Raw genomic sequence first — 22,274 nt, 5'->3', positions numbered from 1 at the left:
ATCCACAAAAATATCTCATACTAGAGGCTCAGCATGCGAAATTGCGCAAAACCCAGACCCCCGCCATGCTGGAGACCCAGAGACCCGCCATACTGCAAGACAGTCAATGGACCTCCTGGTGACCAGTCATTTTGTCATCGTCCAGACCACCAGAAAGCTGGCTGAGTGGAAGCTCTATCAACTAGAAAAAAAGAGAAAAGGATGCTGAGCTCAGGAGCTGTGGAGGTGCGGAGATCCGTGAGCGTGGAAAGGGCGGATGGCTGAATACGCTGCTGGCTTACTCGAGGCGTGTGCATGGAGAGGGCGGGCAGCTAACTTGTGGCGAGCTTTCTCTTTGGGAAGGAAAACAAACCCCTCCGATTGCACTGATATCCAGCTCCGATCAGGGAGAAATTGGACTGTCTGGCAGCAAGCGAAACTCGAGAGCAACCTTCTCTCAGAGGTGCACGCAGCCAGCAGCCATTGCCACAGGACTCGGAAAACAGGACCCTCTTAGGGCAGGGATGACGGGAAACCAAAGCTTGTCTGCACCACCCTGAGAGTCCACCCCATCCAAGCTGAGCACAGAAGCCCTTCTAGTGGAGACACTGCTGATCATCACAGCTATTTGGTTTGGAGATCAACTCTCCCCAGTGATACCAACAACAAGCAAGGCTTAACTATAACAAGACTGCACATACAGACCACAAAGGGTTGCACCAAGAGGGTCCACCACAGGTAACTGGGGAGGCTGAGCTACTGAGCCCTTCTAGGACACCTAGCACACAAAGGCACTCCATCAACTCAGGGAAGCAGCTAAGGAGGCTGAGCTACTGAATCCTGCTAGGACACCTAGCACACAAAGGCACTCCATCAACTCAGGGAAGCAGCTAAGGAGGCTGAGCTACTGAGTCCTGCTAGGACACCTAGCACACAAAGGCACTCCATCAACTCAGGGAAGCAACTAAAATGCGGAGACAAAGAGCAGGCCTCAATTGAAGGAAATGGAGGAAAGCAAAAGACTGGATATAGAGTTCAAAACCACAGTTATAAGGTTTTCCAAGAACTTCCTAGAAAAGGCTGATAAATTGAGGATATGAAAAGGGAACAACTAGAAATTAAGCACACACTGACTGAAATAAAAAATATCATACAGAGCCGAAACTGGTTTGGCTCAGTGGTAGAGCATCGGTCTGGAGACTGAAAGGTCCCGGGTTCGATTCCGGTCAAGGGCATGTACCTTCGTTGCGGGCACATCCCCAGTAGGGGGGGTGCAAGAGGCAGCTGGTCGATGTTTCTCTCTGGTCGACGTTTCATTAGAAACGTCGATGTTTCTCTCTCATCGACGTTTCTAATACAGAGACCTAAAAGCAGACTAGAGGATTGCAAGAATCAAGTCAAAGATTTGGAATACCAAGAAGCAAAAAACATTCCTCCGGAAAAGCAAAAAGCAAATAGAATACAAAAAGTTGAAGATAGTCTAAGAAGCCTCTGGGACAAATTCAATTGTACCAACATAAGAATTATAGAGGTGCCAGAAGAAGAGAGAGAGCAAGATACTGAAAACCTATTTGAAGAAATAATGACAGAAAACTTCCCCCACCTGGTGAAAGAAATAGACTTATAAGTCCAGGAAGTGCACAGAACCCCAAACATACTCATAACACTTGGCAGAAGACTGGTAGTGTTAAGTTTTTCTTTCATTCTTCATTGAATGAATGAATGAATGAATGAACTAAGGAATATCTAACGGTCTTGTTTTCATTCTTCACAGTGTAAAATTTTGGATCATATACATAGACTCAACCTTATTCCTTCAGTGAAAAAGAGAAAACAATAATTTTCCTAAATATTAAACTAGATTTTCTCATTGTAGAACATCTACAACCTAAGTTCTTTTCTTTTCTTTTTTTTCTTTTTTTTTTAATAATCAAGCTTCCTGCCAAAACCGGTTTGGTTCAGTGGATAGAGCGTCGGCCTGCGGACTGAAGGGTCCCGGGTTTGATTCCGGTCAAGGGCATGTACTGTGGTTGCGGGCACATCCCCTGTGGGGGGTGTGCAGGAGGCAGCTGATAAATGTTTCTCTCTCATCAATGTTTCTAACTCTCTATCCCTCTCTTCCTCTCTGTAAAAAAATCAATAAAATATATTTTTTTAAACTATAAAAAAATAATCAAGCTTCCTTATAAACCTGCAAATATAAGAAAGTCATTTTATCATCTTAATGTTATCTTCCTCTGAAACCATTTTTTATGGTTTTAAATTAGGACATAATTAGAATCAGACTTCTTGGATTCATGACTCTAACTCTGTTCTAATGACCCCAAAAGCCCACTGACAAGAGGGGACTTATTTTGAGGAACCCATGCTAAGAAGCTGTGTGGAAGCAAGTCCCCAAACTCTCCATCTCTCTTTCCACAGCCAAATGGGAGGATCTGTGAGGGAAACTGTGTACAATACTTGTATAAATATGTCTACATAATATAATACAATACCTCTATACAAGGCAACATGGGCATTTCAAGGTCTTGGCAGTGTATCTATACACAGCTGTTGTGTATTCACCCCTCATTGAACTGTGAACATTTTTCTAACATTTACTTTATTGTATATATCACTTCATGTCTCTAACAATTTGTATCACTATTTTCCTTTGTGATACACATATGATGTTTTGCATTCTTGGCTGTAATTTAAAACAAATGGAAAATAATCTCGGTGTGAAAGCATTGATCTATATATTTGATCATTTCTAAAACAGATTCTAGAAGCAGAAAGTGTGGATCAATAGTTCCTTTTTATAATAGTTATATGAATCTCCCTAATCTGTTTATAAATTCCCTCTTTGAAAAAACAAAACCGGTTTGGTTCAGTGGATAGAGCGTCAGCCTGCAGACTGAAAGGTCCAAGGTCCAATTCCGATCAAGGGCATGTACCTTGGTTGCGGGCACATCCCCAGTATGGGGTGTGCAGGAGGCGGCTGATCAATGTTTCTAACATTCTCTCTCTCTCTCCCTTCCTCTCTGTAAAAAAAATCAATAAAATATATATATTTTTAAAAACAAAAACAGCAGCTTCCATGTTTTTTTTTTAAAAAAAATCATAATAAAAATGAAATCTAAATAATCTTCTTTTTTTTTTTTTTTAATGGGGAAGGACGGGACCAAAGTAGGATCTGGGCTTCAAATATTCATGCTTTATCAAAGGCCTTTTATAATTTGCAGGCAAGTCCAAAGCTGCAATGGGAACTAAGACACTGAGCACCCAGCAAATAACAATGCAGGAGAAGAAGAGGTCCGGCATATACAATACATACTAACAACCAGTTGCAGGAATATTACTGCAAGACTTCTGGCGGACTTCCCTCCTGCCACCACGGCCTCTCCCACGCCCACCCCACCTCTCCTGCTGCAGCAGGTAGGGCAGGGCAGGGTGGGGCAGGCAGGAAGGCCTTGGTCTCCGAAGCCATGTGTGCTGCCACCACTGCTGCGTGCCTCTCCCAGCACACCTGTCCGCTGCGCCTGCCACCCCTGCTGCTTCCTCGCCCCACCCTGCCCCACATAGCGCTGCCAGTGCTTTCCCTCCAGCAGCCGAGGCCACCATGCTTTCCACTTTCCCTCCCTCTTCCTTCTATGCTGTCTTCAGTCTTCACTTCTCTCCTCCCTCCGTGTATGCAGATTAACCATCATCTTGGTTGGTTAATCTGCATACTCACTCTGATTAGCTGGTGGGCGTGGCTGGTGGGTGTAGCAGATTGGTGTTAATTTGCATATTGCTCTATTATTAGGTAGTATGGTTCAAAATTTCCATAATCCTTCCAGGAGACAGTCTGAAATTGTAGAGAGAGAAGGGGAAGTCGCCCCATCTCTCCCACTAAGTAGGTTGTCATCTCTGACATCCTCATATTTCAGTCTGAGGTTCCTCATCTATAAATATGATGGCTACCTCATGTGATCTCCAAGACTCCTTCCAAATCATCAAAGACTTTATGATCACCCAAAAATTCAGCACTAAAACTGTTTTTTTTCACCTCTGGGTTTCATATTCTTTTCCCTTCAACAATTCCCACTGCCTGGAGGTTGAGGGGGAAGGGGTTGGGGGAGGTGGGGGAATAGTAAGAGATTAACCAAAGAATTTATATGTATAACCCATGGACAAACAATAGTGCAGGGAAGGCCTGGGGAGGGGGGGAGTGAGGTGGAGAGAATCAACAGGGAAGGAAAGGGGGACAGCTGTAATACTTTCAACAGTGAAGATTTAAAAAGGAGGGGGGAAAATCCCACTGCTGTTTCCCTAACACTTTCCACAGATCCCCACCTTCCAAGCATACTGACCATCTAATATGTTAGAACAGTGGTCAGCAAACTCATTAGTCAACAGAGCCAAATATCAACAGTACAACAACTGAAATTTCTTTGGAGAGCCAAGTTTTTTAATCTTAAACTTCTTTTAACGCCACGTCTTCAAAATATACTCGCCCAGGCCGTGGTATTTTGTGGAAGAGCCACACTCAAGAGGCCAAAGAGCCGCATGTGGCTCGTGAGCTGCAGTTTGTTGACCACAGCCCTAGAACACTTGAGCATCCTCATTCTTCACTGTGGTTCACATGTCTGATGTCCTGGGTTCTGAGGGGTTCTGCCAGTCCCCAGAAGCTTAACCTCTTTACATTCATATGGTGCATAGTATACCTACCACCCATGGGGTATCTAATCTACCTGGTAAGTGTTATTTCTCCTTTAGAAAAACCATTCATGACTCTCCAACTACCTAGTAAGCACCCTGCACTGGCAAACAACTGATATCCCTAACTCTTCTAACACCCCATAAACCACTCAGCATGGGACTCCACATTTATTTGTTGGTTAACAATTTAGCACTTAATGGAACATCTACATATACTTTGGTGAGCTTTGAGTGGTAAAGAGAAGAGTTAACATAAAAATTATCAATTCTATCAAAATCTACCCAACCCAATTTCATTGAAATTATTTCTCACAGAATGATTTCCTCGTGAACATTCCAAGGTCAGTAGTTCCTTTCACTGAGAGCAGCCCAATCTGTTCTGGGGCAGCTGTTATTCTTTGGAAAGTTTTCCAGAGACAATATTGATTCTAAACACCTAACCCTCTCACAGGCAAGACACTTGAGGGCAGTAGCCATGTACTCTGAGGTCAATCTGAGGCAGAAATTTATGTCTCTCCCATCAACAATTCCTGGACAATATCCCCTCAGAAAACACAGCTTCCAGACTAATGGGACATTCCTTTTTTTTTTCTTTTTTTTTTTTCTTGATTTTTTTACAGAAAGGGAGAGGAATAGAGAGTTAGAAACATCGATCAGCTGCCTCCTGCACACTCCCTCCTGGGAATGTGCCCGTAACCGAGATACATGTCCTTGAACGGAATCGAACCTGGGACCCATGAGTCCGCAGGCTGAAGCTCTATCCACTGAGCCAAACCAGTTAGGGCTAATGGGACATTCTTGATGCAATGTGAAGAGAACTGCCATCACCTCCCCTGACTGGAGGGCATAATTTGGGATCAGGCAGGCTAAGACTTCATTCATTAAAGACCAGCCATAACATGCTGGCAGATAATGTGTTTTGATTAACTGGAAGCTTTATTTCACAGAACTGAAATCTGAAAGCCACATTTTCACAGGCCCATAACCCTCTCTTTGCACCAAAACATGTGTAGAATAATATTTTACCTTGCATGTGAAAATTACACATTCAGTTACTGTCCTGGCTTCAAATTATTTATTTCAGGATAAATGATTATCCTGACATGATAAAAAAAAAAAAAAAAAATACAAATTGGAAAGAAACTCAACTGTTTTACCTCCTTTGGAAACCCACAGCCTCAGATAAATTTGTTGTCCAATAGCACCATCTGGTGGATGAAAGTATTTAAGCTACACCATTGTGGAAAGAGGAAAAAATGACATCTATATGACTAAATGCTATTAAGGCTAAAATCTTAGTATGAAGATTTCCATGCTTCAGCCAACAGATTTCTTATGAATGGGATCCTGACAAAATTCTAATACAAAAGAAATCTAGGACTCATAAAATCTCATCAAAGAATTCAGTTCACCTTCTTGAGGAAATGTTGCTTAATGTAAAGCAAATATTATTAAACTGAGAGGAACCTCAGACAGCTATTAATTCAATCCCTTCTCTTTAAAGATAAAGACTCAAAGCAAAGACAGAGCTTCCCCAAAAGTCACAGGTAGAGATGACAGGCATTGATTATATAAGTAAATGGGTCAAATATTCTGTGCTGTTTACTATAGACTTCTATTTCAAGACGCTGTGGAGAAAAGGCAGGAAATAAAACAGTGTCTGTGGCGAAGTGCCATTCTTGGGGTAGCAATGACCTAGCCACCCCATTGTGTGAACCACTCCCACGCTGACCCATGCAAGATGAGGGAGTCATACTGTCCCTTCCTCCCCAACTCGCCTACATCCCTCTTCACATCAGATTTATCTGCTTCCTCCTGCCCAAGAAAAGCATCCTACCAATAAAAGTCAGATGAGATGAATGTTAAATCACTCATTAAAGAAAGTATATCATTCCGGGAAAGCATTCACGATATGTTAAAATGGGAGAGGGAAAAGACGAGACAAAACTATGTTCACTAATGATATCACATGTTTTAAGAAGTTAAATTATTAAGCATTAAATCGATAAAAAAAAAAAAAATATTGGGGGGAAAAATACACTAAATTTTTTTGACAGCTGTTGTCTCTGAATGCCAGGATTATGAGTGATTTAAGTTTTCTCTTATATAATACCAATATTTTAATATTTAACATTTATATTAACAAAAAGATCATTCTTTTACTTTAAAAATTATAATCACAGACTACAAATGGAAATTGGATATAGGACCCCATACACACATATCCAACCAACCACACAATACATTCAAACAAAAAAAATTTTTCACAGTATATTATACTTTTGTCTTAAGGTTTGCCAGAGTATTTTTCAAATTGTTTTGAATTTTCCATCAATTATCTATTAATAAATACCTGGATGACAAAAGCAATAGACTAGCAAACTAATATTAAATGGAAATCCAGAAATATAATTTAAAATATTTTGTATATTTTCAGAGACAGGAACTTCATATCCTAAGTCCATTTTCTGCTTATAAAATTTTGCCAGAGTTATATATCAGAATATATGGCATGATGCTCCCCAAAGAATTACCTGGCTGACAGTATAAGAACCCTGTCTCCTAATGGATTAGGTCTCTGAGGTGCATATCAAAGATGTAGTTACCTGAAGGTCAATAAACAAGAATAAAACACTGTTGCCTTGCCTCAGGATCCTTCAATCATCTATGCAGACTGCACACAGAGAATCAATCTTTTCCTGAATATCTTAAGGTAGCATTTTTCAAAGTGTTGTCTTGGGACTACTGGGAGACACCCAGATTCCATCAAAGGGTCTGTGGCATCAAAACTGTTTTCATAATTATACCAAAACAGTATTTGCCTTTTTCACTCTCAATCTTATAGGAGTGTGAGGTGGAGTTTTCCAGAGGCTACATGACATCACAACAGAGTAAATCCAGAAGTAGATACAAGAATCAGAGGTCTTCTATTAAACTATACCATAGAGATTTTTTTTTTAATGTAAAATAATGCCACTCCTCTCTCACTAAATTTTTTTTCTTTAGGAAAATAAAACAACTTTTTAAGGAACTACCTAAGACAGGCACAGTCACAGAGGGGCCATCAGGAGAGAACCTGGGGGTCAACAGAGGTGGGGCACAGATACTTACCCTACCCCCACCCCCCCACCGCAACTTGGCAGGGGCCTGAACCTTCACCCCTTCTGAGGGAGGTCTTCTGCCCCCATGGCTGCTTAGCTTCCCATGCCCAACTCAAATCAGGACCCAGGTAACAGACGGAGACTTGGCTCACAGCAGCTGCCCTCTCACTGCAACAAGCTTGTTTGAGATTTCTTGTACCCATGGTGTGGAGAAGTGGGTTTTTGATATCCAAATCCAGCCTAGTACTAGGAATGCTCAGGGCCTCCTCAAGAAAGCAAATAATCCTTTCCACTAATACACACAAGGTAGAATAAGATTGTTGTTAAAGTGCTGAGTTTGAAAGTTGAATAGTAGTCAATTTCTCAGAGAAAATTAAATTAGCTAATTGAAATAAGCGAATATTCTAGGAAAATTTATTGTACTGTACAAAAAACTTTTCCTAAAGTGTTAACAAAAATTCTTATTGGCAGTTCATCTTATAGTAAAATTGCATATCATGTAATGAGCCTAAAGCAGTCATATTTTAGCGCAAATAATTAAAATGTAAAAGCTATCAAAACTACATTATAAAATTTCCAAAAGCCTCCTAATATTTAAATTAAAAAAGGGGGTAACAGTGGAAAAATATCATGTAAGAAAAAATATCCTGCCAGTAAATAACATCTAGAAAATTTGTACTTTAGAAAATTAACCTTCATTTGAAATGCTAACAGCAAGATACCCATGAAAAACACACATGGTGTCAAAACAATAAAAAAAATTAAATTAAATTAAAAAGATTGAGAGCCACTATCTCAGAGTACTGGCATTGAGAAAAACACACAAACCAAAAGATCATTCTAACTTCTTCCTCTTCCTCCTTTTCAAAGCACTTTCCTAGCCTCTTGCTATGACCAGGCCATCTTGCAGACCATTATATGAACACACTTTTTTTTAATGTTTTTATTGATTTTTAGGTAGAGAGGAAAGGAAAGGAGCAACTTCTCAGTGCACAGAATGACACTCAACCAACTGAGCCACATCAGCCAGTGCTGATCACACTTTTTAAAGAATAATTCTGAACCCATCATATTTCCCTACTAAATAATTCCAAACGTCCTTCAAGAGGACAGAATAATAACTAAAAACATTCAGGAAACTTTATGATTTGGCCTTATACTGTTTTTCCAATGTCATTCACTAATCAACTGTACAATTATGCGGGTGCAACCTTTGCAGCAGACACTATGATAGGGGCTGGGGCTGGAGAATCTATGAGAAATGATACCTGCCATTACTAGACTCAGAGTCTACTGCAGAAGAAATAGTCATATAAATACATATCCTTCATTTTCTGTACTCAGTTTCCAAATATTGGATGTAATAACATGTATCTCCTTACCCAAAATTCACTGTCTGAATCAAAAACCTCTGTAATGACTCTGAACATCCACCCACAGAATCATTTCAGTAATACAATTCCAGAGAGTCCACTTGTATCTCAGCTGTTCTCACCAAAGGATTTTCTTTCTTTTGCCCCTATTAAATGCATTAGGCATCACTACTATTATCTTGCCATTATTAGTAGTAACAATGCTTTCTGAGATGGTGGGAAAACCCAAAAAGAAGGTAAGCGAGCATAAGAAGCCTAGACAAGGCCACCCAATAGAAAGAGTTGGAGGAAGGGAAGCACATTAGGCATGATCCCAACACATCCCCATCTACCGAACAGAGCCACGTTGTTCCTGGAAGCTTAGCCTCGTTACTTGAGCCAACTCGATATTTGAAAACTAGAGATATTCCTGTACAATGGACTGGTAGCCACTCTTAGGGCAGGAGACCACTGAGGCCCAGGGTGGTACAGAAGAAGGCGTGGTTACCTTCAGACATGTGGAGGTGGCTGCAGTGGTGGAAAACATGATTCAGTGAAGGAGCTGGGTTTCAAAACAAGTCTGGAACATTTAAGAACAGTGAATGGCACAAGCTGGAGAGCACAGGCGAAACAGATTCCTCACTGTAGAAGCAGGTCTTTCTCCAATGATGTGGAAACTGTCAGCAAAGGTGGCTATATACAAAGGAAATTTTTCAATCTCAATGCAATGCCACCTCATAGGTTATTTCAGAAGAAAGAAGTACCTGGGCATAAAACATCCAAAGAAGGATAAAGTGCTCTTAAGTAGTAACTGTAATAATGAGGATAAGGTAGACTCCTCCTGGTTGGTGCTCTGCTCTGAAAAACCTCAGCTCCCACGGGCGCTGCAGACTGCACTGCCTGTGATGAAATGAGGCAATCAAACCAGAAGCCTGGTGATAGAGGAGGTGAGTGAGGATTACAGGAGGAGCTATCTGTTCCTACTCAACTAAAGGGAAATCTTGCAAAGAAGACTTTTCTGGAATCCCACAATATATTTGGAGACACTTCCAGTGTTAGGGGTTAGGGATATTATAGCAAGTTTAAGCAAAGCACATGGAGTTTCATTTTAAACCTGGATTCAACGAACCACTATCATCATTAAGAGGATTACCTTAATACTACATGACAGGTATTACTAGAAATGCAACCTGAAGGAGCATAAAACACACGCCTGAATGACTCACTCAGTACTGTACTAGTGTAAGTAAATAATCTTGATGCCTCTTCGTAGTTTTCACACACAGAACAAGGAGATGCATTCTGTCTTCGAAGACCTGTGGAGGTACACAAGGCTACTGGCTGTCCCAGAAATGTTCTACCTTCTCTTTCCCATAGAGACCTGTTGACTTTCATGCCCCTTAGCCAAGCCAAACTATCTCACACAGGACTTTTTTCTCCCTATTCCTCTTTTCCATTTGTCTTCTTTTTCTATGTGTTTGTATCCTAAAAAACTTCCATGCCTCTTTTAACAGAGGACTAATTTTTTGCTGTTAATCCTCACCTGATGACATTTTTCCCATTGATTTTTTTTTTTTTTTTTTTGAGAGTAGAAGGGAGAGGGAGAGGAAGAATTAGAGAGAGAGAGAAACATCCATGTGAGAGAGACACATCAATTAATTGCCTCCCGCACATTCCCCAACAAACCTGTAAACTAGGTACATTTCGTTTCCAGTCAAGGGCATGTACCTTGGTTGCGGGCACATCCCCAGTAGGGGGTGTGCGGAGGCAGCTGATCTATGTTTCTCTATCATTAATGTTTCTAACTCTCTCTTCCTCTCTGTAAAAAAATCAAATATATATATATATATATATATATATATATATATATATATATATATATATATTTGGGGGGGGCACGGGGGGTCTTTTTTTTTTTTTTTTTTACATTTTTTTATTAATTTTTTTTTAAAGATAGCCGCACAAGATGGCCAGCAGCGGAAGGCAGTTGGGAGGGACCAGGCCTGTAAGGGAGGGCAGTTGGGGGCGATCAAGCCTGCAGGGGAGGGAAGTTAGGGGTGACGAGGCTAACAGAGGAGGGAAGTTGGTGATGACGGGGCCTGAAGGGAAGGGCAGTTGAGGGGACCAAGGCCTGCAGGGGAGAGCAGTTGGGGATGGGGGGGGGGGGGGGAGGACGGACCAGGCCTGCAGGGGAGGGCAGTTAGGGGCAAACAGGCTGTCAGGGGAGCAGTTAGGCATCAATCAGGCTGGCAGGGGAGTGATTAAGGGGTGATCAGGCTGGAAGGCAGAAGCAGTTAGGGGCAATCAGGAAGGCAGGCAGGTGAGCAGTTGGGAGCCAGCAGTCCTGGAATGTAAGAGGGATGTCCTACCGGGATCGGGCCTACACAGGCAGTCGGACATTCCTAAAGGGTCCCAAGTTGCAGAGGGTGCAGGCTGGGCTGAGGGACACACACCCCCATGCACGAATTTCGTGTACCAGGCCTCTAGTATAAGATAAAACCTCAGCCAATATCATACTCAGTGGTAAAATACTGAAAGCTTTTCCCCTAGGATCAGGAACAAGACAAGGATGTCCTCTCTCACCACTCTTACTCAACACAGTACTGGAAGTGCTAGCCAGAGCAATAAGGCAAGAGAAAGAAATAAAAGGCATCCAAATAGGGAAGGAAGAAGTCACTGTCACTTTTTGCAGATGACATGATGCTATATGTAGAAAACCCTAAAGACTCTACCAAAAAACTACTGGAAACAATAAACAAATACAGTCAAGTTGCAGGATACAAAATCAATGTACAAAAATCCATTGCCTTCCTGTATACCAACAATAAAACTTCATAAAAAGAAATAGAGAAAACAATTCCTTTTGCAATCACAATCAAAAGAGTAAAATACCTAGGAATCAACTTAACAAAGAATGTGAAAGACCTATATACTGAAAATTACAAAGCATTATTGAAAGAGATTGAAAAAGACACAACGAGGGGAGAATCCAAGATGGCTGCTCGGGTAGGCAACTAGCCGCAGCCGCACACAACAATTTTAATAAAATACAACTAAAATATAAAATGGACATTACCCAGAACTACAGGAAAGTCGACTGACTGGAAATCCTACAACAAGAAGCAAGGAGAAAACCAGAAGGAAGCACGGAGGAGCTGTAAAAGCCTAAGGTACGGAGACACGCGGCGCGCGCGGAGAGGACGGAGCCGGAGAGGAGGGAGGCCGAGTGCCTGGCGGGCGTTCCCAAGCGGGAAGGAGAGAAAACTCCGACTGTTCTGGGCCCCCGACTGCTCTGAACCCCAGTTCTGGGCCAGACCCCGGGGACTCAGGCTCAGCCATAGGGAGCTGGGCTGTAAGGTGGAACCCCGGGGTAGCGGAGAAAGGAGGTCCCGGAGGCGCACACACTGCCCCCAGAGAAGGGACGGTCGGCTGTGCCGCGGGATTGCCCTGACGGGAAGGAGACTGGGGCTCCAGACTGCTGTGAACGCCACCTCCAACTCCACTTCCAACTGAACTGAACCCCAATACCGGGCTCATTGTGGGAGAGCATAGACTGTTTGGCAGCAGGCGAAAATCGAGGGCACCTTTCTCTCAGAGGCGCCGGCAGCGAGCACTGAAGGACCCGCATAGGGCGGGGCTGACGGAAGCCAAAGCTGCAGGCTCCACCCTGAAACCCCGTCCCATCTGTAACTGCGAAATGCGACAACAAAATAGATCACAAACGAAAGAAATGGAGGACAAAAAGCGTCTGGATATAGAGTTCAAATCTACGCTTATAAGGTTTTTCAAGAATTTCCTAGAAAAGATGGATAAGGCCTATGAGGATATGAAAAGAGATCAACTAGAATTAATAAGGAGTCAACAAGAAATGATAAGGGACCAACAAGAAATAAAGAATACATTGTCTGAAATAAAAAATATTCTACAGAGTCCTAAAAACAGAAGGGAAGATCGCAAGAATCAAGTCAAAGATTTGGAACATAAAGAGCCAGAAGACACTCCTCCACAGAAGCTAGAAGGCAAGAGAATCCAGAAAATTGAAGATAATGTAAGAAACCTCTGGGACAACTTCAAGCGAACCAACATCAGAATTATGGGGGTTCCAGAAGATGAGAGAGAGCAAGATATCGAAAACATACTGAAAGAAATAGTGACAGAAAACTTCCCCCACCTGGTGAAAGAATTTGACTTACAAGTCCAGGAAGCGCACAGAACTCCAAACAAAAGGAATCCAAAGAGGACCACACCGAGACACATCATTATTAAAATTCCAAGAGCAAAAGATAAAGAGAGAATATTAAAAGAAGCAAGAGCAAAGAAGGTAGTAACTTATAAAGGAGCACCTATACGATTGTCAGCTGACTTCTCAACAGAAACCATGCAGGCCAGAAGGGAATGGCAAGAAATATTCAAGGTGATGAATAGCAAGAACCTACAGCCAAAAATAAGCTACCCAGCAAAGCTATCACTCAGAATCGAAGGCCAGATAAAGAGCTTCACTAATAAAAAAAAGCTAAAGGAGTTCATCACCACCAAACCAGAATTATATGAATTGCTGAAGGGGGTTCTTTCAGAAGAGAAAGTAAACAAAGATAAAAATTATGAACAACAAATACGTAATTATCAACAAGTGAATCTAAAAACCAAGGAAATTAAAAAAATCTGATGAACAATATTAACTGTTGAATATAATAGAATCAGAGGTATGGAAGGGGAGTGAACCGACGATTCTTGGGGAAAAGGGGAGAGGGGGGCGTGGGAAGAGACTGAACATAAACTGTGCACCTATGGATGAGGACAATGGGGAGAGGGGAAAGGGCAGAGGGTGGGGTGGGAACCTGGTGGAGGAGAGCAATGGTGGGGTGGGGGGGAAGGAACATTTGTAATAATATGAAAAATAAAAACTTATTAAAAAAAAAAAAGAAAAAGACACAACGAAATGGAAAAATATCCCGTGTTCATGGATTGGAAAAATCAACATAGTTAAAATGGCCATTTTACCCAGAGCAATATTCAGATTTAATGCAATCTCCATCAAAATCCCAATGTCATTTTTTAAAGAAATAGAACAAGAAATCATCAAATTTGTATGGAACCACAGAAGACCCAGAATTGCCAAAGCAATCCTGAAACAAAAGAATAAGGCTGGAGGTATCATGCTACCTGACTTCAAAATATACAACAGAGCTAAATAATCAAAACAGCATGTTATTGGCAAAGAAACAGATACTCAGGTCTTTCTTTATGTCACAAAAGCACTGAAAATGTCAGCTTAGCTTGGGAGCTACTAAATGCTCCTGCAGAGCCTAGATGAAATCTATAACATACTATTACTTGCAAATCCTACCAAAATGACAGATTCCAGGCCCCCAAACCTATAAATAATGAGGAAGCTTTAAAACTGCATTTTTACAAAACAGTGGATTTTTTTCATTGGCTTTTAATAACAAGTTATTCAAATCTTAGTCTAAAGCCAATGTTTGCTTGAAGCAATGCCAATGTATAACTGGTTTTTTAACACAAGCAGTAAATTGATAAGCATAGTAAACCAAAGTCCAGCAGCCTCATTGGTGTAGGAAATAACTATTACTCCACTATCAAATATGGAAACCTAGTTCAGGGCTTTTATGTCAATTACTAGAAACCAGGTACACAAATCCACGCATGGGTGGGGTCCAGCCAGCCTGCTCTGATGAGGGCCAATAGGGCTGGGCTGGACGAGGTGAGGGGGCAGACAGCGATTGGCCAGCCGACCCCACCCCCAATCTGGGGTGAGGGGGAGGCAAGGGGTGGGAGAGGCCATGGGTAGTTGGCTGTTCCTGCCCCGGTACTCCCAGTTGAATTCCCAGGTCAAACTCCCAGTTGAGGAGACAATTTGCATGTTAGCCTTTTATTATATAGGATTATTAAAAAGGTCCCAAATATACTGCTTCTAACTCTAATTATATATCCAAGAGGTAAAAAGAACTCAATGATCCGAAGGGCTAGTTAGAAATAATAACTCAGACTGAGTTTCATTTTATTTAGAGCACTCAGACACACAACTTCTCAGCCCAGAATCAGTTTGATTCAAATAAGTTTTCTGTTCAGAAGCCTGAAAACGTGCCAGGATACCATAGCAAAGAAACCATAGAGAAAGCCCAAAATAAACCATCAGCTCAGGAGAAATTTGTAGTTGACATCGACCTGGTTTTCCATATCCCCACAACTATAAGACTGAGTACGAAATTGCTTCCTTAAAAGTGATGTGGGGATAAGAGCACCTGGCACCCCCTTCTCCTAGCCCTGAAATTTTGGAAAAGCAATGTAACCTCGATGGGCCGCAATTGTAAACTATCGACAGTATTTATATGTCCTCACCCACTCCAATGAAAATCCCACAGAACCTGATTTAATAAGACAAAGGACCGACCATGTTCTGTAAGAAAGCCTTCGTGAGGCCGAGACCGGTTTGGCTCAATGGATAGAGCGTCAGCCTCTGGACTGAAAGGTCCCGGGTTCGATTCCGGTCAAGGGCATGTATTATACCTTGGTTGCGGGCATATCCCCAGTAGGGGGTGTGCAAAAGGCAGCTGATCGATGACTCTCTCTCATCAATGTTTCTAACTCTCTATCTCTCTCCCTTCCTCTCTGTACAAAATCAGTAAAATATATTTAAGAAAAAAAAAAAAAAGAAAGAAAAGAAAGCCTTCGTGGTAATGGTACTTATTTTCCCAAAAAAAAGTAATCTTAATATGTTAAACTTAAAAGATATTTGTTAACACTAAAGAATAAATCAATAATAACACACTTGGAATTGAAATACTAAAATATAGTAGCAATTTAATAAAGCTACAATTTGAAAATGGCAGTACAGAATTGCCTGGAGGTAGAACGCACTGAAATGGGCCTCTGGAGAGCAACACTGAAAATGCTTCTAAAAATACTATTAAAACCCCCTCGGATCTTTGGTGGAGAAACTCATACATATATCCAAACACACACCTGAAAAATACACACGTACTCACATAAAATAAAAGGCCAAAGGGAAATCATAAAATGGTGATTTCTATTTGGTAAGCTTATGAGTAATTTTTTTCTTCATATTTTTTCCTATGCTGCCATTTTTCTACCCAAGTATGTAATACCTTACTAATAAAGAAAAAAGGTTTCCATACAGAAGTTACTTATACTAGTGAAAAACCAGAATGAGAATGAAGGATGTTTTCTTTCTTTTTTTACTTTTATTCTTAATATTTCAAACATATACATATTTAAGATATCATATAATTCATCAGTGAGCTCCAATAACTAATAGTTTGCCAATTCATTCAACTACACCCAATTCCACTTCGTTTTCTGAAATTTCTTAAAAACTAAGTCCCAGACTTTATGTTACTTCACCTATATATTTTTTAGGTATGCATTTTCAGTTGATAACAAAAAAATATTTATATAGCCATCATTACATCTAATAATGACAACAATAAGTCCACAGCAGGGGTCATCAAACTACAGCCCGCGGGCCACATGCAGCCCCCAGGGGAGTCTGATCCTGCCCGCCAGGTTTTTTGGGCAGTGAGCGCAGCCAAGGTGTTACAGTAGGAATTAGTAGTTCATATAGTCCGGCCCTCCAGCTCTCTGAGGGACCGTGATCTGGCCCCCACTTTAAAAAGTTTGAGGACCCCTGGTCCACAGTATCATCTGATACCCAATTCATATTAAAAAATAAGAATGGGCTTTCAGCCGAAACCGGTTTGGCTCAGTGGATAGAGCATCGGCCTGTGGACTGAAAGGTCCCAGGTTGGATTCCAGTCGAGGGCATGTACCTTGGTTGCGGGCTCATCCCCAGTGGGGGTGTGTGCAAGAGGCAGCTGGTCGATGACTCTCTCTCATCGACGTTTCTAACTCTCTATCTCTTAATTCCTCTCTGTGTAAAAATCAATAAAATATATTTTTTTTTTAAAAGAAAAAAAAAGAATGGGCTTTCAATAAGTATTCAGGCCCTAGCCAGGTTGCTCAGTTGGTTAGATGATTATTCTGATAGGCCAAGTTTCTGGGTTCAATCTCCGGTCAGGACACAAACTATCGATAGTATAAGGAGCAACCAATAAATGCATAAACTGTGGGGGGGGGGGGAAATCAATGTTTCTCCCTCCGCCCCCTTCCCTCCCCCCCCACCCTTGCTCTTCTTTCCTCTCTCTCTCAAATCAATAAATAAACCTTTTAAAAAGTAACAGTGTGCAACAATTGGAAATCCATATGGAAAATTTGAAATTGTGAACTACTTCATACCCAGATTGTCTAAAAAACTATAAATCAATAAGAAATGCATGACAGAAGAAAAATGTACAAGAAGCTTAAACAGGTACTATGTTCAAGGGGAAATCCAAAGAGCCATTAAAAATAAGGGGAGCCGAAACAGGTTTGGCTCAGTGGATAGAGCATCGGCCTGCGGACTGAAGGGTCCCGGGTTTGATTCCAGTCAAGGGCATGTACCTTGGTTGCGGGCACATCCCCAGTGGGGGGTGTGCAAGAGGCAGCTGATCGATGACTCTCTCTCATCGATGTTTCTAACTCTCTATCCCTCTCTCCTCCTCTCTGTAAAATATCAATAAAATATATTAAAAGTAAGGGGAGCCTTAGCTGGTTTTGCTCAGTGGAGAGAGCACTGGCCTATGGACTGAAGGGTTCCAGGTGTGATTCCAGTCAGGGTACATGCCCGGGTTGTGGGCTCAGTCCCCAATAGGGGGCGTGCAGGAGGCAGCCAATCAATGATTCTCTCTCATCACTGATGTTTCAATCTCTCTCTTCCTCTCCCCTCCTCTTTGAAATCAATAAAAATGCTTTTTTTAATAAGGTGAAAAATCATAACACAATTAAACAAAAAGATAATACATACACCCAACTGAGTAGTTAAAATTAAAAGACTGATGAAAATAGAGTGCCAGAGAATGTGCAGCAGTGGGAACTCACAAACAGTGCCATAGAAAGGTGTAGAATTGAAAATAATTTTATTCTACAGTTAACCACTCCTAGGCATGTGCACTACAGAAACAATTCTATACCCTGGGAAACATGTGCAAACCATTCACAAAAGTTTTGAGCATAAAGCCAAAACTAGAGACACCGAAAAGACACTAATAATAGGCACTTTTTTAAAAATTCTTACAATTTGAAGAAAAATTATTAAAGAAAAACTTGTGGAAAAATGAACACATATTAAAATACTGCTTTTTGCCTTAATGTGGTATTATGAATATTTCCTGTTTTCCAAATAGTTTCATCATGGGTCTTATTTTTTAAAAATTTGACACAATTTAAAGATTAGCCAGATAGCCACATACTATATTACTGTTGAATAACCAGGTATTTGTTCAATTAGCTGGCTTCTATTTGAAAATACCAGCTGCAGAAATACTGTTGATGTGTCTACTTACTCTTGACCTGTTAGGAATTATGAATCACACAAAGCACAACAAATGACTACTCAACCACCTAAAGTGGTCACATAAGTAGCAACGTGACATGACCCTTTACAAACCTATTATAATATAAATATACCTCATCATATATGCTCCCATTAATGTCTGCACCATAGATAGGTGCCACAAAAGTTAGGTTCTTCCAGTACTTGCGCTCCAAATCTTCATAATCCAAGTATCTTGGAGTACAGTATCTGGAAAAAGTCCATGAAAAAAGTACAAATTAGTAAGACAATTTTAAGATTTTTCCCCACCCATTTGATTTATATCACTTTCTAAAGAAAATTCTATCAAAATGAAAATACTTAGCTACTTATAATGTCAAATCTAAGAAGTAAATATGCATACGTATTTATCATAGATATCTGAATACTCTTAAAATTTCTAAATAACACTATGAAAACTTTGCATTTTTTACTAGTAAGGAAAATATTTTCCTGACAGTGTCAACAACAGAAGTAGATAGTTGTCAAAAAATCATTATTTAACTTTTGAAATATGTCCTTAAATCTTGAATCAATTATACTATACAGTCATCCCTCAGTATTCATGACGGATTGGTTCCAGAATCTCCCCATGGATACCAAAATCCATGAATGCTTCATATAAAATGCCCTTGTATTTGGATAAAAGCTACCCACATCCTCCCATATACTTTAATCTCTAGATTACTTATAATACCTAATACAATGAAAATGCTATGTAAATAGTTGTTATACTGCATTGTTTAGGGAATAATGACAAGAAAAAATATCTATACATATTTAGTACAGCCACAACCATCTGGTGCCTAACTACACAATACATGTCAGCAACAACATAACTTGTTTTTTAATCACTCTGCAATTGGCAACTAAAGCAATAATGGTGGCCATTGAAGTCATTCAAGAATTTTCTTTTATGTACAATATTTATAATTACATATTCTAATATGTATAATTTATCATTTAAGACTTAAACATTGTCACACAAAGAAGAAAATTTGCCTTACAAAGATGAATCATGAGTACACTCAAAAACTCATGACAGCTGAAACCGCTTGGGCTCAGTGGATAGAGTGTTGGCCTGTAGACTGAAAGGTCCAGGGGTTCAATTCCGGTCGAGGGCATGTACCTTGGTTGCGGGCACATCCCCGGTAGGAGGTGTGCAAGAGGCAGCTGATCAATGATTCTCTCTCATCAATGTTTCTTTTTTTTTTTCTTTTTTTTAATATATTTTATTAATTTTTTACAGAGAGGAAGGAAGAGAGATAGAGAGCTAGAAACATCTATGAGAGAGAAACATCGACCAGCTGCCTCTTGCACATCCCCTACTAGGGATGCGCCCGCAACCAACGTACATGCCCTTGACTGGAATCGAACCTGGGACCTTTCAGTCCGCAGACCGACGCTCTACCGCTGAGCCAAACTGGTTTCGGCTCTCATCGATGTTTCTAACTCTCTATCCCTCTCTATTCCTCTCTGTAAAAAATCAATAAAATTTACTTTTTTTTAAACTCATGACAACTAAAAAAAAAACCCATTTACAGATATTATGAATGAGATGGTGAAATGAAGAACAATTTTCATAGCAACAAACTAAATGCAAGTAGGCAATCACATGAACTACAAAAATAGGCAAATTAGGACTGAAAGATTATGCAGGAGATTCGTTTTCATTACAAGCTCCATCTACTGGTTTCTGACCATGTCCAAGTATATCTTTGAAAGAAATAAAAGCAGCAAATTGAACCCACTCACTTGCCACTGTTGGCCAGCTGCCTGAACTCCTTCACTGTCATGGCTTTTTTCTGGATATTATATTGAGTGAACAGTCCCGACTGCCCTGTGACCATCTGCTGAATTGGTGCTGGGATGAGCAAATTATCAATGTCATCATAGCACTGCCGTGGCTTCCACTCCTTAGGAGGAATCACCTAAAAATAAAATGAAATAAAATATTATCTTGAAAATATCCCAAGTAGCTACTTAGCTCGCATATTTCAACAGAATACAAGTGAAGAGTTTGTCAGCATTTCTGACAAATGTGTAAAAGGATCATGAAGATTCATATTAAGGGTAATGCTCACATTCTCCCAAGTATTCACCTTACTGACAAGGATTCTTTTACACAGCAAAACTTATTGAGTACTAACTATACAAAATACTGTACTTATATTAACTTCATTTCTTAGTTGATATTATTAACCTCTCAATTTTATTTTTTTTAATATATTTTTATTGATTTCAGAGAGGAAGGGAGAGTCAGAGAGAGAAACATTAATGATATAAGAGAATCACTGATCAGCTGCCTCTTGCACGCCCCCTACTGGGGATTGAGGCCCCAACCCAGACATGTGCCCTGACCTGGAATTGAACCCTGACCTCTTGCTTCATGGTTGAAGCCCAACCACTGAGACACACTGGCTGAACTCAATTTTAAACTTTAAAATTAAGAGACAGAACTAGATAAACCAAAGGACTTGTATGCATGCATATAAGCCTAACAAATGGACTCGGACAAAAGGGCATGAGGGGGAGGATAAGGACACATATGTAACATTGTAATCAGTAAAGAAATTTAAAGCCAAAAACCGGTTTAGCTCAGTGGATAGAGCTTTGGCCTGTGGTTCAATTCCAGTCAAGAGCATGTACCTTGGTTGCGGGCACATCCCCAGTAGGGGGTGTGCAGGAGGCAGCTGATCGATGTTTCTCTCTCATCGATGTTTCTAACTCTCTATCCCTCTCCCTTCCTCTCTGTAAAAAAAAATCAATAAAACATATTTTTTTTTAAAAAAATTACCTGAACTTATGCAAAAAAAAAAGGGGGGGGGGGGGGTTCTCATCTATTAAAAAAAAAAGAAATTTTTTAAAAAGTACTAAAATAATTTCTAAAGTTTAGGTACTATTTAGGAACTAGTGAGAAAAATAACTAAATATTTATTCAGCCAATGTATATGTTAACTTTTCATTTGTCTGAAAATGACTGACTACAATGGCTAAGTCAATCATGCTGTCAATTTACCTCCAAAGCTTTGTTTACCACACCAGAAATATCTTTTCTCTTGACATAATGAAAAAAGACAATGAGCTGAAACCGGTTTGGCTCAGTGGTAGAGCATCGGTCTGCAGACTGAAAGGTCCCAGGTTCGATTCCGGTCAAGGGCATGTACATTGGTTGCGGGCGCATCCCCAGCAGGGGGTGTGCAAGAGGCAGCTGGTCGATGTTTCTCTCTCATAGACGTTTCTAGCTCTCTATCTCTCTCCCTTCTTCTCTGTAAAAAACCAGTTAGGAAAAATTTATCTACCTTCAGAAGATGTTTTAATTTTTTAAGACAAACTTCTTTAAAAAATTGTGAAACAGTACACATACAAAAAATATCATTCTAAATATTTAGTTCTGTAAATTATTATAAAGCAAACATCAGAATTAATACTACAATTACAGATTAGGATGAAAGTTATTAGGGTTAGTATACGGTTAGTGTCAAAGTTAGAATTCAGGTTAGGTATAGGTTTATGTTTAAGGTTAATGTTAAAAGTTAGGTAGGTTTTGGGTTAGGATAAGGACTAATACAGTTAGGTTTACTAGTAGGTATAGAGTTGAGTTTAGAGATGAGGCTAAGGATTGGGTTAGGGTTAGGGATAGGTTTATGGTTAGTGTTAGGGTTATGGTTATGCTTAGGTTTAGGGTTAAATTTAGAATTTAAATATTAG

General features: G+C 40.3%; 1 protein-coding gene across 4 annotated transcripts in view; it reads right to left on the bottom strand.

The window, feature by feature from the left end:
- The window catches only part of KDM4C (lysine demethylase 4C), a 276,437-nt gene that overhangs the window by 238,514 nt on the left and 15,649 nt on the right, over window positions 1-22,274 (bottom strand). For all 4 annotated transcript variants that reach the window (XM_084899580.1, XM_084899582.1, XM_084899583.1 and 1 more), the window contains 2 exons: window positions 20,319-20,494; window positions 18,659-18,773 (listed from right to left, as the gene is read on the bottom strand). In XM_084899580.1, coding sequence (XP_084755706.1) covers window positions 18,659-18,773; window positions 20,319-20,494 — 291 coding nt within the window. The remainder of the gene's footprint in view (window positions 1-18,658; window positions 18,774-20,318; window positions 20,495-22,274) is intronic.

The sequence above is a fragment of the Pipistrellus hanaki genome, assembly GCF_964339955.1.
Source record: "Pipistrellus hanaki genome assembly, chromosome: 11".
NCBI lineage: Eukaryota > Metazoa > Chordata > Mammalia > Chiroptera > Vespertilionidae > Pipistrellus > Pipistrellus hanaki.
Note: the sequence above shows the minus strand (reverse complement) of the source record. Positions and strands in the feature narration are given on the sequence as shown.